A 15300-nucleotide genomic window follows, 5' to 3' on the forward strand; every position below is an offset into this window, starting at 1 on the left:
TTTCCATAAAATTCCTGTTTAATTAATTTGCTGAAGAAATTTCTGACTTCTCCATGTGATCTCCTGAGGACACAGTGGGGCTGTTTTTACATAACGTCAGGGGGATGCTGCACTCCAGTGGCAGATGATGTTGGACTCTTGGATGTAAAACACTTGAAAAGTGCTAAATAAATACAGGGTACTATTAGTGGTGCTAGTAGGCACTAGTGCATAACAGTAATCCAATTAATATTTCAGAGCCCAGCAGGTGAGGTCTGTTCCCAGCACATTATGTTAATAGCACGGTGACAGAACAGTTGTGGTTGGCGTCTGTACCTCAGGGTGTTTACTTGGTGGATATGCTGCAGAGTAGATCATAGTATGAGAAGCAAAGCACTGCTTCTGAAGGAGCTGCTCAATGGGAGTACTGAACTGGCCTCTGTGCTATCTCTGTGCAGTGGTGCTGATATATTACTCTGTGTCTCAGAGGCCACAGTGGCATAGGTGGAATTCTGTTCTCCTTGGTAATGTGCCTCAGAGTGGGCTTATATAGTGAACAGATACCAACAGGAAGGTGAGAGGAGTCTTGTTTTTAAGCCCACAGAAAACTAGAACTGCAGTGAGATGAGAAGCTTAGCCTATGATGAAAAGGGGTAATAGAACAACAATCAAGAAATAAAGAAATCATATAATCCTGTGATACAGAAATGCATCATAAATGTGGCATAAATAGTTGATACAAGTATAGTATTGATGCATGTAATCACTTTATAATAAATGATTATAATATCACTCTGAATGAGGTAAGGTGCCATGTGATCCATCCTTAGAAAATACAGTAATTCCAATAGTAAATTACTACTAGTAAAATAGACCAAATCAAACCTGTTCTCTCAAGGATTAAATGGTTACATGGCGTCAGACAGCAAGAGTAATATTATTCTGCCCCTTCTTCAAAAGATCTGCCTAGCTAACTGTGAACTTGTGAAAGACAAATTTGATACCTGTCCCAGTGCAGTTGTATTTTTATGGTCAATGGCACTGAAACATTTTGAAGTCTACCCATCCATTATCAGAACGTTGCTTATTCCTGTAAGGGTAACACACACATACAGTACAGGCATACAGAGTCACTCATTAGCCACAATGTCTTTGTATCCAGAAAAAACCCGCGTGACTACAGGAAGAACATGTACCCCTCCCCGAATCAAGCCCAAGACCCAAGAGCTAAGGCAGCAGCCCTGATCACAACTCCACCATGGGGATGGTTTCATAACGTTTTCACGTCTCTTACAATTGCTTGGATTTTTCATTATTCCGAATTCCAGATCAGTGACCTTGACAGATCCGTATCTTACTGTTAATAGTTCTTGGAGGCTGGTGTGTCTGGAGGATTTCTAGGTCTCGAAAGCACCAGCACCTGTAGAGTTAGGAGGGGCACTAATAATCTCTGGAATGGCAATGTCCGTTAAACATCTGCCAACAAGCATTTTTAGACCCTTCAAAAATTCAGAGTTTTGTTTGTCCTTTTCACCAGTTTCTATTTCAAGCATCTTGTTCTTGTTTGGTAAACGAACCTGCAGCAAAAGATCAGAGCTTATCGAAAGACTCAGGAGTGTGTTTGCCACCTCCTTATATACCCTAAGATACAGGCTCATTTAACAACAGGTGTACCTCATATCCAGGGTGTCAGCTACTTAACCATACCCTTTTATTGCCTCCTGGGAACTGTAGTTTCTTCCACACATCCATGGGAGGACCACAAGCTTTATCAAGCAGTGTTACACAAGGGAGAGGCTTATTAAGACTCTTGGCCCGCAGTACACTCTCTCTGTAAAATTGGCCCATATTCTGTTACTATGTACAAAAGTAAAGACCGTGTTTTCTGTACATTGTAAGAAACATGTATGTAGACGTCAGTATTTTGCCTATTATCAGTGCTAAGGAGCACAAAGGTACACATGCTCTGCAGTAATTCAGAGAGGGAGTGAAGAGAAAATTGAAATGTCCCTGAGAATTAACCAGCAAGATCTCAATGATGAGATGTCTGGATTATGTTCACATTGGTGTTTAATGGTCCTGGTCTTTTGCTGGCTGCCACAGATCCTTTTAATGTGAACAGCATAGATGGCACCTGAGGTTGAATTTTTCATGTCACTGCGCTTAGCGAGTTGGAGAGGGCCACAGATCGCTGTGCCAGTCCTCCTGCCCGTACAGACAGCCACAGGGGAACTGGCAGGCTTGGAGCATGGATGGTGCCCAGCTGTTAGTCAGATCAGAGCACAACAGTAGCTCCGTTCTCATCCCCAACCTGCTGAAGCAAAGGAACTGAGCATTATCTCTGTGACTGCGCTGCAGCACCAGCTGGCATAGATTACCCTCTCAGCATACCACAGGGCTTCAGATACAGCTCCCTTAGCAAGACTGATGATCCCTTATTAATATGAGCAGCCAGAGGAGAAAATATTCAAACAATGCAATGAAAATCGGGAATATAGCAACACGCTCTACACGTCCCTGGAAAGTCATGGGGTGAAAAGCCCTTGTAATGCGTAGCTTTTAATGTCTCATAACGAGGCAATCAGAATAAGAAAGCATGGAGGAGAATAGAGCTATCCATAGATAAACTGAGAAGAGAAACCGTAAAATCACCCTGCTCCCTGTAATAAAACTCCAGTATAGCTGGGAGCTCATCTGTTGGCTCATTGGCAGTTAATACAAGCATAAGCAAGTTTACAGACTAGAGGAAGCGATTCTCCCCTTCTAGCTCGTTAGTGTTCAGAACGCTAATTGATCTGTGAATCTCATCCAGCCATTTCATGAACGAAGAAATTGGTATCGTCTTGGACAATATGATTGGATAGATTGTTCCAGACTACAGACATGTTTGTGGGAGCCTGGAAGTGGTTACTAGCTGGTAAGCAGTACTTTACACACAGTACTACCTCCTATTCTCAGTGTTAAATGCCCTATGTAAATCAGACCACAAGTATTCAGGCAATAAGACTGCTAAATAGCCACGCTGCAGCTCCTTCAGCAAATCACCCGTAATGGCTACATGGACATACAGGTTTCATTGTATTCAGCGCTACTTGGACATAATATACTGCATACACCCTGGACACATAGCAGCTCTATTCATATTGAGTTTTGTCTGAGTTTATTTTATTCAATTCCTATTGCATTATTATCTATTATTATGTAACCTTCTTATGTAACCTTAATTTTGTGATTTTCACTCCCCCCCGGTGAGCTCGTAGAAAAGACATTTCATTGCCAGCAACTGCTGCTGCGCACTGTACTGTTGTGCATTTGATAAATAAACTTTGATTCATTGATTGCTTACAATTGGTCCGAACACAGCAATTTCCCTTTGAGGATTTTGAACACTTTAATCAGGTTCCCTCGTAGTCTTCTCTGTTTCGAGGTTCAAAAGATTTAGTTTTTAGCCAGTCAGAGTAGGGCAGAACTTTGAGCCTAAAAATGTACCTGGTTGCTCTTCTCTAGACTGATTTCAGAGTGGTAATATTCACTTTATTATCAAGCTAACCACATTTGTGCACAGTATTCTAAATGAAATCTTACTAATGCATTCTTCAGTTCAATTACAACAACCCTTGATTTAAATTCGACACTACTAAGTCTATTACATTTTTCTCGCCTTTTTTATGGCTTCATCACATTGTCAGAATATGTACATGATGTGTTAACAAAAGCACTTAAATTGTTTTCATAAATGGCTTCTTCAAACTCAGTGTTTTCTGTTATATATTTATATTTTTGCTAACTGCATGTAAAACTGCACGTTTCTTGTTCGCTTCTTTGCTGTTTGTAGTTTGTAGTCTGTTTTGCTGCAGACACCACTAGATCACTAGCTATACCAGAGTGTAGATCATTGGTTTAAATCAGGAAGAACAGTGGTCCAGTGGTCAAAGATCACCATGACACTCCTCTAATTCTATCATCCTCTTTTGGAGCATTCATCCCTTAACTATACTCTCAGCTTTCCATGCATTAAGCAGTTCTTGATCCAAATACATGAACTGCCTTCCATGCCTACCGCCTACAACTTGAAAAGTAGTCTTTTATGAGGATGCTTATCACACAATCTTTACTTTCTGAAAATTAAAGTGACCATATCGTATGCTATGTATCCATTACTAATGTTGCTTGTTCAAAAACCTCTAACAGGCTAGTTAAAGAAGACCTAACTTTTCTAAATCCTTACTATCCTCCAAAATCCAGTTTGCATACAGGTGATCCTTACTTTGGTTTGTCACGTAGTTTAGTTTGGTCACCCTTGTCACTGATGGGAGTTACATTAGCACTCTCTCAGTCAGCATGTATAGCCACTTTCTTGAGAGCCTGCTGGAAGCTTTTTGCTGATGTCTGTCACGATTGTAATCCCTTGCCCTTAAGGGCTCCGGCTCTTTCACATCTTAGTTGATTTTGTGCACCTGCTCCCAGTTCCTGCCCTTCCCTACAAAAGCCAGGTGCTCACTCTGTTCCGGGCTCTGCGTTGGAACACGGACGTCCGGAGGCCCGCCTACCACCGAGTCGCCCTACGTCCGCGGCTCAGGTGGTATTCGCCTCCTATCGGTGTCCCGAACCAGCCAAGTCCGGGACTTGGAGCGCCTGGTCCCGCTCCCCCATTTATCTCCCTGACCCTTCGCCGGATCCCGCCCCGGTTTTTAACTTTGTCTCGTGTGTCTTGGATTGGATCACCCGGCTCTGGAATTTTGCCTGCTCTGGATTTCCCTTCGGACTCCCCTTGGACTGTTTGCCTGGACCACAGCCCCCCGAGCGCCTTCGTCACGCCCCCCTGTTCATCTACCAGCCCAGTTCCTCGTCTCCTCCCCGTGTCTGTTCACTGCCTTCCGGATTGTGCTGTCTGCACAGGGTCCTGAAAGACGGATCGTAACAATGTCCTTTGAATAACTTCTCTTATTTCTTTAATGCTTTATGAATAACATCTCTTTTTTCTTTACGTACAATTGGTAAAATTTCATAAGGCTCTGGAGCTGTATTTTAAGTGGTTCGGGTATGTAGAATACTTCTGCCTCTTCAGTGCAGAAGTTCATTATGTAGGAGCTTGTCTTTCCTCACCCTGAGGCATGTTGTCAGGTGTTTCCTTGGTGAACACCTGAGTGCAATGTTTGCATCATGTTCTTATCTGTCAGACACATTCTTCTTTATTGTTCTTTTGCAATATTGGGACAAAATAACAGCAATACTTATTAGTTTTTATTTTAGCTTCCATTGTGATACTGCTTTCTTTCTCTCCCAGCCTTGCTAATTTCCTTTTTCACTTGGGTATGCAGTTCATTATACTCCTTTTCTTTAACTGGGTCGTGTTCTTTTTAATGGATTAACAGGTAGTGCTTTCTTGCTCCGTGCGTCTTTCTTACTTGGTTTATTACATTGTTTGGCCCATTGTTTTCTAGCCTTGCATTTGCATACTCCTGGGATGAATATGTCCTGTGCTTCAGGTGGAATATCTCTAACCTGTTGCCTTCCACTCACTGATGATTCCATCAGGTCCATCAGGGTGGACAGGCTTATGTGTGTTGGTCCCCTAAACCATTCCAGCATGCAGACAGGAATCTTCAGAGGAGTTGGCCTTTGCCTGTACTGTTCTAAACCATGCTTAAAACCCACGCCGCATCCATACCACAGGTCCATAATGGAGCTACAACCTCTGTTTTCTTCACTTTGATAATGCTAGATCAATACAGGCATCCCTGTAGCAGGTGCTCTGTTAACCTGAGTTGAAAGAAAACCAAGAAAGCAATTGCTAACCATGTTACTGTACATTTACCTGTAATGTTTCATTTTCAGCTTTTGACATTGATGTTTTTTTCCAGGCTATGTGAGGATGATTAAAATCTCTCTGATTCTGGTATTATAATTGATATCTGAATTTAGTGGTCCATACTCCGAACGCTATTCCCTTTGAATGTTTTCTTTAAACATTTGACAGTTTCTTTTCTGAGACCCTGGATTCCTCCAGATGAGGTTCCTGTGCCTGAAATCTGTTTTCGATGTGTAGTGCTACTCCTTTATCTCTTCCATCTCCCATGTCTCCTGGGACCGCTGTGTATGCATTAATGTCATATTCATCATCATCGCTTCCTCTTGACCATGTTTCCCTGATTCCAGTTACATCACAATCGCCTGCCAATGCAGTAATGTCTTTTTATTGTCATTTGTTCCTACTCCTCCTGACATTAGCACTTAATTGCTGAATTACCTGGACTTCTGGTGTTGTGTTGCATTCTCTCTCTGTCAGTACTGCGGTTGTGTCTCTTTCACAGCTGTTTTTTGGATTCTTTCCTCTCATGTGGTCCCTGGTCTCCCCATGATATTTATATCCTGGGCAGGAGGGTCGTTTGGACTCGGGGAGCTCTGGGAGGTGTCCATGCAGCAATCTGAGTCCAAGGTGGAAAGACACCCAACAGTGACTATTTTTCACTATTGATGAAATCTACCACAACATTCTCGGCTATCGATCACGACCAGCAGGGTCTTTCAGCACACGGCAGTCACGCTGGGGCTGAGAAACGTACACAGCATAGAAATGCAACTCGCATAGTCTGAATCTGTACCTAACTTCAGCCAGTTTCATCAGTGTTCTTAATCTGGAAATAAATGCCCCGTAAAGTGAACGAAGCATTTTTAGCATTCCAGTGTCATGTGTGTGATAAAGATTGGAAGCTGGAGTCTTGCCTCAGTATTCCTTTCTCCTATCAGCCAGGCACAGTAATGGGATTTCACACTTTATTAAACAAATAGCAGATGCAAAAGGGAAGCAATCTAATTAGCACTTAGCCATTGCTCGTATGCATCACTGTGTCCTTGTTGATAATGATCACCAGCCTGCTCCATCTTCTTAATTATTCACCACTTCCTTAAAGATACAATACATGCCTTTTGTTTACTAGCTGATTAATGCCTATTTTATTTGTAGATATTTTAAACTGAGCTTTAAAATAATCCCTTGTCCTGGGCTCTGGATTTGCTGTTACTCTCTTAAGACAGTTAACAAACGAGGAGCCCACTTGACCCTATTAACTCATTAGGTTGCTACTAGCTAACAGATCGAGGGTCTCACCCAGCCTTTTCTGGAAAGACGGGATATCAGCTTCATCGCCATGATCAGTCAGCTTGCATCAGACTCCCACAACCCTTGGTGTAAAGAAGTGCCTCCAGTTCTCCTTTTTCAATGCCCACACTCTTTGTTTGTTCACTCCTGGTTATGAAGACATCCAATGAATTGTCTCTGTCAGTGTCTTTGAGGATTTTGAATGCTTGAATCGGGTTTCCTTGTTGTCTTATCTCTTCTGAGCTAAAATGTTCAGTCATTTCAGCCTGGCAGAGTAGGACAATCCACTACTAAGATTTTGTCCTTTAGTTTGACAGGGAGTATTTATTCAGCTTGGGCTGCATATTCCTTATGGCTCTGAGAGCTGTCTGCTGACAGGGCTTCGTTCCAGAGTTAAAGCAGAATTAATTGTCTGTCCAGATCATTCCTCAAAAGCCCTGGCTCTGTCTGCTTCATATTATTTCAGCTTCTCACATTTTTTAACTGAAAGATCAAAATGTAAAGCTCTTACTTTGGAGTTTTTTACAATTATGAGTTGAGGCTGTCTGGCCTAGAGTTCAGTTTTTAGCAAATAGGTAAAAATAATGCTAATTGTAGTTAAAGAGCTGGTATTGTACAACTGTTGTAGTTCAGGTGGGGAGCTGCGTCAGCATGTGTAGGCTGCAAAAGAACAAGTAATAGGTTTATTCCATGCTGAAAAGAGAAGAAAGAAAACACAACGTTTTGGCCGTGGAGCCTTCTGAAGCCACACCTGAAGAAGGCTCTGCAGCCGAAACGTTGTGTTTTCTTTCTTCTCTTTTCAGCATGAAATAAACCTATTACTTGTTCCTTTGTACAAATGTTGACAGGTTGTCTCTCAGCCTCATCCTCAGGATACTTCCTGTACACAATAACTCCCTGTGTCACACTGCGTTTTACAGCAATACTGTGTCTAATCCAAGCTGTCACACTTTCTAGGCATGTCTGTAAATCCCTGCTCCCAGAAGCTGTGGAAAGACCAAGAGAATGGTTGAGATGCTTCACAGAATGGTGATGCAAGCAAAGACTTCTGCATTATTCAGACAGAGCAGAGCATTTCGGCGGGCACCCCCTGCATGCATTGATTACCCATTCTGCTTCATAGCAATGCAGAAGGTGGAATTCTATCTTTGCTTGGATAGCCTAACCGTGTGGAAAACTGACTGCACAGTGCTTGTGGCCTGAAGCTCGACAAATGAAAGAACTAGAGCAAAAACAACGTGTTTCTACCTGGATCGAGGAAGCCAATTTCTTTTCCACCTTTGCCAGTATTCCTTCAGGTCAGCCTGTTCCTCTCGCCCGTCCCTGCAGAGGGCTGGAGGCTACACCAGCACGAGATCACTCATCTTCTTGGCACGCCCCCTGGACTGGCAGCAGCAGAGGCTCAGTGTTTGTTAAATGACAGTAACGGCACTTGCACATTGCTTTTCTCCTCAAGGGATCGCAAAGCACTTCGCGGGTAGAAGGGGACCAGCTTCTTTCAACACTGAAGGGCAGAGGGGTGGGCAGCACTCCCATGGTGTGTGGTAGAGCTCTCACAGCCCCGCTGCGCACTCCTAAACGTTTCCCTAGTCCCGCTCGTGTCCTGCTAACGGGAGAATCACGTCTGTGCTGCTAGGCAAGCACACCTGAGCCCGCTGGTGCTTGCTCTTGCACTGCCAATGCACCTCGCCTCATTCTGGAGGTGAGCGATCTGTGAGCTGGGCACCACTGCCTGGGACTCTCAGCTGCAGGAGCTGGACTTGGAACAGCGTGCGACCAGGGTAACTGCAGCCGTTAAAAACGACAGGCATTCGCCATGTTGAAACATGTTCAGGACAGGAAGTGCATCTTCAGAATACTTGACCCTGTTATATAGATAGATAGATACTTTATTGATCCCGTGAGGGAAATTGCAGGAAGAGGGGTTATATGAAGAGGGGTCCCAGCCCTGAGCTGTTCCCTCAGCTTGTGGTGAAAGACTCAGCTTTCCAAAACGCATTCTTTTAAGCGTATCGATTGTAGCGCCAAAAGAGTGGGGAAAGTTTGCTGTAGTGTGGCTTTGTGGGAGAACATCCTGAAAACGTGAGAGAGGAGATGTTTTAAAAAAACAGTTTTAAAAAAACAGCAGCCTCAGCACTCTGGAACCCGCTCTCCCAAACCCTCTGAGCTGGTGCAGATAACTGCAGTACCTGCAGAACAATTCCCCCATGGGCTCTTATCAGACTTCTTCAGACTTTATTCTCCTCTCAGGTTAGCTTGCCATTTCCTGCGTTGATTTAAAAAATAAAATCACTGTGTTCAATGAAGAAAGCTAAATGAAGAACCTGATGTTGTTCTGAAATCTAATTAAAAAAATTATAGCGATGGTAATGACATTAAACTTGTAAATGTATATATTTTTCTAATACACGAATGACTCCAAAGACTGGAGCAGTGCTCCTTTCTGTCCTGTCAGGCAGACGTGGTGAGAAAATATTATTTCTTCTGACACTCCTGTACTGCTGCTCAAACCTGAGCATGGGGTCTTCCTACTACTACTACTACTACTACTACTACTACTAATAATAATAATAATAATAATAATAACCAAAGTGCTTTACATATAGGAGGGGATGCTTTTCATCTTCCATTGAAATTCAGCACCTCCCATTAAATAAAGAAAACAAACACAGAGAGCTAATAAAACAAGAACTGAGAAAACACACTGAATCTAGCATAATCAATATATATAAATTCTTACAACTCCATTCCTCTGGATTTTCTGCTTTTATAAAATCTTGCTTATTTAATTAGATTAATTTATTTGCCCCACGTAGGACACGTCACCCCTTCCTGCTGGGTTGCAGACGCTGGCCATCCCAGTTCAAGCAGATGACATGAAGCCCAGTTGACAGTAACTGAAAAAAGGGGGCTCTTGTAATTTTCCTGGGAGCTGGTGTCATTTTGAGGCTGTCCAAGGCCGTTGTGGAAGAGCTGCCCTGAGCTCTGAGAACGCCTCTCCAGGCTGTCGATCTCAGCACACAGTCTCTTAGATGTTTTGCTTTGGCTGACAGCACACGTCCAGGAAGCCAGAAAGCAAGAACGTGTTATTGAAACGCTATTATTTTCACAGCGAGGGCTGCCTGCAACTGCCTCGAAAAGGGGCTTTTTGCAAAGTGGTGAGGAATACAGCAGGAAGTGCCTGCCTTTGCTCCTTCAAGTCACAGTTAAGGATTTGTGAAAGGCTGGTTTCTCAGGCCCTGTCTGCTGGTTGCTCTGCTGAAATTGGAGACTGTGGTGGAAGGTTTCTGTGTTGAGTCTCAAACTGTGTTTTTCTCTTCCAAAGCAGCCAGTTGTGCCCATTTACTGTATGAAAATTGACCACTAGGCACTGCATTGCGATGCCTTAACCATGACTTTACCTTGTTCTGTGATGGTTTTGGTTGCTTTCCCGTTCCTCCGTTGTGATCTCCCTGTACTTGGCTACAGTGTGGTGTGCTGTTTTCAAGTCAGGGCTCTGGTTAGTCACCTTTCAGAATCGGAAATTGTCAGACCCTTATATGTAGCTGATAAGCCAACAGAATGGCACCAATTTCCATCCCCTTATAGAGGGGAAATAGCTACAATTTTTTGCCCTATTTTTTTTCTATCAAAATATACTTTATTTCCAAAATCAACATCTCATAATAAAACATTCTCACAAAATAAGTAAACATTCTAGCAAGGTGTGAACTTCACATGCACTAAAAACTTTCCGGACGGCAGTGATTGTCCATTATCTATCTGTGCAAGTGGATGATGGGGCTGGATTTGCACACTTAAAGAGTCCCTCCAAGCCCCACCACTTGCTTGTGTCCATTAGTCCCTGTACAGGGCCCAGAGTCCTCTCCAGCGCCCCCTCGCCGTGGGGAAACCCCATTTGGCGACGTCGCGCTTCATCCTCCTCCTGAGGTCCGCCAGGATCCTCTCCTGCAGCTCCCTCGCTCCCCAGTCTGCGCTGTGCCGGATGAGAGTGCTCCTCGCGTCCCACAGTCCTTGCTTTGTCAGGGACAGCAGCAGCCACATCAGGAACTGCGTCCTCTTGTCCACTCCGGTGAGTGCCAGCCCCAGCAGGATGTACTGGGAACTGAGCACCGCTCCTGCTCCCAGGAGTTGCATGATGTTGTCCATTCTGCCCCACACCGCTCTGGCAAAGGGGCAGCTCCAGAACACGTGCTCCTGAGTCTCCTCGACGAAACATGTCCTTTGCCCTATACCATATTTGTAGGATGCCTTTATCATGGGAGCATCAGTTGGGGAATTCAGATAACATGCTTTTGGCATTTAGACAGACAAGTTCACGGTGTTCTTTTTGAGCACTGTGTAATGCTGGTGCCCTTTATGTTTTTCACAACCTCTTTGGCTCAGTCTAGATTTTCATCTAAACAAAGACAGATTAAGGAGACTGTACAAGGAGACTGCCACCTGACCCCATGTTTCAGCACCTGAATGAAAGATCTGAATGAAAAGTCTTTCAGTAGTCTGCTGAGCTTTTCAGTTCAAGTGAATCTCTGTGACCCATCGTTATACACAAATATTTTGTAACTTTCCTTTCCTTCATATCGAATTTCTACTGTTTTTGAACATTTTTAGTGCACACGTCTTAAGACATTTTTATTAATGCATAATTAAAATTTAATTGAAATTTTAGTGCCACGTTTAATGCCTTGATTATAATAAAAGACTGTTTCAGATCCTTCATCTGGGCACTACAAAATTATGCAAGTGCTGTAAAAAAAATTTGGTTGAAAACTGTGCGCAGGTGTGAGTCAATATATTGATCGAAAAATTTGGTTACCCTGGAATTCTCCCGACTTACCAAAATAAATTATTCAAAATGTGTTCATCCCTAAACCATTTTAAAATGTGATATAATATGATTTTTACAGCCGCTTATTTTTAATGTTGGGCATATTATTTCCATGCTGTAGTGCCCTTTTGATCTGTGCGATTGAGCGCATCTGTATATCATTAACTCCTGGCCATGTTCCGTTGGAGCAAAAGCCACAGTCCAGTGCATTATTCTCCCACCAAGCTTCTTAAGAGGGCAAACTAGATTGCCTTCACTCTCCTTTCCTTCAGATGTGAAATACGGACTGCTGTGCGATTTTATTAGTGGAAAATGTCATTAGGAGCTCACCGCAAATTGATTTATGAGACTAAAGAGCAGCTTTGATACATGTGTCCGTGCGTGGCAGTGTGCATGTGGTTGAGTCTGTGATGAAACTTTGAAAAAGGTAATTATGACAAGGAAAAGAAGGAAGCAGCTTGTTTTGGTTCCCCACAGCAGCACTCCAGAAAATGAATGAATAATTACTTGTTAAACTTGTTGTGCTGTAACCTTGCTACCTAAACAACAATCACATTGTAGGCCTGCTTAGTTCCCCTTGAAACACTAGACACATACATTTGAGAGAATGTTGTGATAGTTTTCCCCTTCTTTATTCTTGTCAGAGCATGAATTAGAACATGACCACAAGAGGTTTTTACTCACGTTAATTTGAAAAAAAAAATCTCTGTAAAATAGACAGGAGCAAATTACTTCATTACATTGCCAATGCTAGTAAGTTAAGCATGCATTGTTGTTGTTGTTGTTTTAAAGCTCACTCGCTTGCCAAGCGATTATTCTGTGTTCTGCATCTGCTGAAGTTGAAAGTCCCCAGGCGAGGTTACAATTGCACACGGTATGGAGTCTGTTTAAGGCGGGTATGTGTGTTCAGCAGTTAATCTAGCTCCACTAAAAGAAATAACATGAAAACTCATCATGTAAAGATCCGAACTGAACTTAGCCTAATTAAAGCGTCAACTAATTAATATATTCTTTAAGGCTTATTTCTCAAATCTGGTATAAGTAAAGCGTCCAAAGGGTGTGTGGCACTGAGCCAGTCACAGACGTGACCTTGCCCCTCCTCTAAAATCTGCACAGCACACCACTCTGCCGTGGGTGCGGACCTGCTCTGTTGGCGTGGCGGAGTTACCCGCTGTCCAGGGAGCAGCTCCTTGTGTGATCAGAGCGAGTGAGCTACCGGCATTGGATCCCAGCGGGGGCAGAAGGGGCTGTGCAGCTTGCTGGACATGTACGCCTCTTTATTTGTGCAATAGGATGAGCATGCATCTGTCCAAGGCTTGTCAGTTGTGTTTTATGACCACTGACAACAGCAAAGACTTTCTATGTTGAATTGAATTTATAGCTCGAGACTCTCCAGGTTTCATCGAATAAAGTGCCCGTTTGTCTCTCTAAAGCATGGGGAGAAAGTAGAGTTTATCCAGTGCCCTTTTCCAGCTCGCCCTGGACCTAGCTTGCAGGTTTACTCCTTAATGAATCTCAGGAATCTCCCACTGGAATACTGATAAGAGCCCTTTATTTTTTACAGCATCCAAAAAAGGATTATTATTACTATTTATTACTGTATATGTGAAACTGTAGAGAGGTCTCCCAAGTGTAATATTAGACTTGAAAAATACTTTAGCTTCCAGTAGAAAACTTACTGCTCACTTGCAGATGTACCAATCTGGATCCCAAGCTATCTGCTGTGATTGATCTTGTAGCTCTCAGATTGTGGGAGTCTCGAGCATGCTACCAAGCATGTTGTTGAAGTTGCTACCATCTTGTCTTTTGTTGGTTGGATGAGACAGTCAGATCAATTAGCTAATAAAAAGCAAATGGGAAAGGTGGGTCAATTGAGCTCTGCTCCTTTGCAGGTTTATATTCATATATTCTCTCTATCGCTCTTTTTTTCTTCTTATTTCAAATACCTTCTAAATCTACTTATCAGGATGTGTTGGGGGCATGAAGGTTTCAGGATGACAATGGGCTGCCCTTTTTAGACAGAAGCGAGCCCTCACAGTACCAATAATAACTGCCTGGGTTCTGTGTTTTAGGTACAGCACACATTGATTAAATGTATTAGCTGCTAGCCAGCCTGAAGTCTGAAGTCTGAAGTCTGGTGCACTTTGCATACCACTATAATCATCTCCTACTGCGCTGTCATCTGCAGTTTCAAACAAAGCTTTTTTTTAGTTCCCTTCCATAATAGACTGTCGCCAGATGTCTTTCAGCTTTTATAATGACACATCTTGAGAAGTGAATCTGTCCATCTTGAACATTACCCAGACCTTTTACCTTGCTTCTTACTGCTCTATAAATACAATTTTGGCTGCTTGTTGTTGATGTGACAGGGTTTGAGCACATCATGTCTGCAGCTCTAGGTAAACGTTTGGGACAGTCAGCACAAATGCCAATGCACTGCTTGTCGCAACTCAGAAAGCTAGTAATATGTCAGAGCAATAAGATAATACTTCACGCAAAACGTACTTGGTTCTGATTTTAATTGCTGTACAGCAGGTCAGTTACCAAAGTCACTGGATTACACGATCCAGTCCTAAATCAGATCTGAATGGGACCTGGTCACTGCGGTCACTTAAGGCACTAATTAAACATTAGGAGTTCTGCTGAATGTTACCGTGGTCACCCAGATCAAACTGTTGACCACATGACAACACTCTGCCCCTTGTACAAATTTGCAGAGATTTTCTCCCTTTCCTCTCAAGAGCATTAGAATGGTTAACTAACCCTAAATTGGACTGATACTGTAGTTGTTCCTCTAAGTTGGCCATAAGAATGAAGAAAGGTCAAGTAGTCTGTGATCAGACTACTTGACCTTTCAAAACCTTCTAGACTAATTAAAACAAATTAGCACATCCTTTGAATTCAATATCCATAGAAATATGTTTTGATAAGTTTCAACCTGTAGGGACATAAAACAAGGATGAGGCACTTTCAAAACAGACTGCCCTAGTAGGCTGCTCAACTTTAGCATGGAAGTGCTTTTAAACCCTTAATACACAAAAGTTGTAGGAGTGTGGAACAATATGTTTAGCTGTTGAAGTTGATAAACTGGCTTTGGATCAATTCTCTACTGACTATCAAACAGGCTAGATTTCTCCAGGAAATGACAGGATGAGACCTTCAGGTCAATAAGCTACTAATATGCAAAGGATCCAGACGCATTGTGATTATTTCTTTGTTACTGTTTTCTTATTTGAATCAGATCTGCCAGTTTTTTAGATGATCAATTTAATAGTAATAGATCAATACAGATCTATTCTCTGCTTCCATAACAGGATATGCTGCTCAATCCAAACATAGCTCTTTGAATAAAGAAGTTAGTACCTGTCCAAAATACACTTTAAAATACATT

At 42.7% G+C, this 15300-nt stretch overlaps 1 protein-coding gene across 1 annotated transcript in view; it reads left to right on the top strand.

Annotated features, from left to right (window-relative positions):
* Positions 1-4644, top strand: part of LOC148841759 (cilia- and flagella-associated protein 99-like) — a 28563-nt gene extending 23919 nt beyond the window's left edge. The window contains exon 7 of the mRNA XM_088921299.1: positions 4447-4644. Coding sequence (XP_088777425.1) covers positions 4447-4644 — 198 coding nt within the window. The remainder of the gene's footprint in view (positions 1-4446) is intronic.
* Positions 4645-15300: the final 10656 nt, after the last annotated feature.

Source organism: Atractosteus spatula, chromosome 1 (assembly GCF_055471065.1).
Source record: "Atractosteus spatula isolate fAtrSpa1 chromosome 1, fAtrSpa1.hap1, whole genome shotgun sequence".
In the NCBI taxonomy this organism is placed as follows: domain Eukaryota; kingdom Metazoa; phylum Chordata; class Actinopteri; order Semionotiformes; family Lepisosteidae; genus Atractosteus; species Atractosteus spatula.